Genomic DNA, 1,822 nt, shown 5'->3' with positions numbered 1-1,822 from the left:
TAGATCCATCTGTGAAAAATACTGGTACTCTGTCACCATGACGGCGGTTGCTTCAAGAGGAAAATGTTTTCTGGGGTGACTCACTTTACTCCTGTGGTGCATTAAACTGTAGAAATATTAGAAGCCATTCATTCGTCACTGAGTAATATGTGCTTTAATGTCAGAGTGGAGCAGCTCAGTTTTACATGGTTTTTAAAACCCTTCGTTGTCCACCCCCACCCCCAGGCCCAGAGAAGCAGCTGTATCCAGTGTAACTGCAGGGTTAACCCCAGCTGTGTGATGTGTGGTGGCTGGTCCACCCCCAGAGAAGACCCTCAGTACGAGCTGCCCACCCTGGAGCGCCTGTCAAGACTGGATCTTGGCGTCCACCCCATCCTCTCCTTCCCTGACGGTCAGTGCTGGGCTCCTCGCTAAAAGGCAATCTCAGTTTACGCAGCCATTTCCTTCTTCACGTTCAGAGGGGAAGACAAACAAGGAGTGGCCGCAGAGAGAATTCTTCACCAGGAAGTTCTTAGAGAACATTTTCAGTCATTTAATCTTTTCTGTCTGCCACGGGTATCGTGTTAACGACAGTGACGATGGTCCTTTTTGTCCTGGAGTTTCAGAATATTGTCTTTACTTTGTATCACAGGGTTCACTTAGATCTTTGATTATTAAGGAGTTTGTCATACATGAATCCCTAAAGACTGATACATAAGTTGTTTGGATTTGGCTTGAGCTCATATAGTACATTGTCTTTGGCTCATTATAAATTATGCATTTGCAAATCTGAAGTATCCAGCTGCACACTGCACACTAACTTAGTGTTTAAGACTTCTTCACTCTGTTTTTTTTCTCCCTCAGACGTTTGTATAGGCCTCCGTCTGCAGCAGGTGATGAAGAGCCAATGGCAGACCAAGTCACTGGAGAGGAGCAAACCACTGAAGAAACTCTCCCTCAAACACAAGCTCTCCTCGTCCAAAGAGAAGCACAAGTTCACCAATTCACTTATGGCAGTCAGTAAGTACAAGAGGAAGAGTTTCATCAGACTCTTCATCAAAGTCGCCCACACAGTCATTATTTCGCATCTCGATGCAGGTCCTCTGATATCCCTTAAATTATATTAGCTAAATAGAAGTTTCCACTATGGAGACCTAAAGTGTTTCATATTAAATGTATAAATAAGAGATGGAGACAAAATATATTTCCATGAAAATGTGAAATGAGCTGATGTGTCCTTGAATCTCTGCTCATCATTATGAAACATTTCTTCTTCTCACAGTAACAGACTTTATTGCAGGTCGTTTTTATTTCATTCCAGCTGTTTTATTTCATTACACCATTTTTTCTCAGTAACCGTTTTATTTCATAACGCCATGGGGCAGAGACAGTTAATCTGCTATAGCAACCACATGCTCAAGCTCCAGTAGTGAAACCCATACTCTTACAGGTCTACAGTAGATTTCATTGTTACTTTTTATTATAGTGGTGAAACGTTCATAACCAGTGAATTGATCCTTTTGAAATATTGAAATTTAAAACCTCTACTATGACAACTCCTTGTTAAAACGTGACTGGCTCCTGGTGTTGCAGGACTGGGCCACTATAAGAACCGTGCAGAGAAGCCGAGGACAGTGGACAGCAGCGTGGGCACCAGCAGTGCAGTGCTGAACACGGCCAGGCTCGAGGGCCAGGCCGTGTGCAAGACCGAGCGGCTGCAGGCCCTCTCTACCCCGTTAGGGCCCTACGACAAGAACTACAGCCGCAAGAGATTAAGAGAGCCCTCGCTGGATAGAACTGACAGTGAGTCTTTGTAGATTGAGTTATATATCTGCAGGAGAAA

General features: G+C 44.1%; 1 protein-coding gene across 1 annotated transcript; it reads left to right on the top strand.

Moving 5' to 3' along the window:
- Nucleotides 1-209: 209 nt before the first annotated feature.
- LOC111667151 (KAT8 regulatory NSL complex subunit 1-like) lies at nucleotides 210-1,796 on the top strand. Its single transcript, XM_023422757.2, has 3 exons — nucleotides 210-391; nucleotides 844-999; nucleotides 1,573-1,796. Exons 1-3 carry the CDS (start codon nucleotides 280-282, stop codon nucleotides 1,794-1,796), a joined length of 492 nt encoding a protein of 163 aa, XP_023278525.2. The 5' UTR covers nucleotides 210-279.
- Nucleotides 1,797-1,822: the final 26 nt, after the last annotated feature.

The sequence above is a fragment of the Seriola lalandi genome, unplaced genomic scaffold (assembly GCF_002814215.2).
Source record: "Seriola lalandi dorsalis isolate HSWRI2012SDOR001 ecotype SW California unplaced genomic scaffold, Sedor1 jcf7180002003306, whole genome shotgun sequence".
Taxonomy (NCBI): Eukaryota; Metazoa; Chordata; class Actinopteri; order Carangiformes; family Carangidae; genus Seriola; species Seriola lalandi.
Note: the sequence above shows the minus strand (reverse complement) of the source record. Positions and strands in the feature narration are given on the sequence as shown.

Excerpts from the sequence above, each read along its gene's own strand:
- LOC111667151 (XM_023422757.2), top strand. The coding sequence starts at position 280 with ATGTGTGGTGGCTGGTCCACCCCCAGAGAAGACCCTCAGTACGAGCTG. Across the intron at positions 392-843 it reads CATCCTCTCCTTCCCTGACG|ACGTTTGTATAGGCCTCCGT; the intron begins GTCAGTGCTGGG and ends TTTCTCCCTCAG. Across the intron at positions 1,000-1,572 it reads CAATTCACTTATGGCAGTCA|GACTGGGCCACTATAAGAAC; the intron begins GTAAGTACAAGA and ends CTGGTGTTGCAG.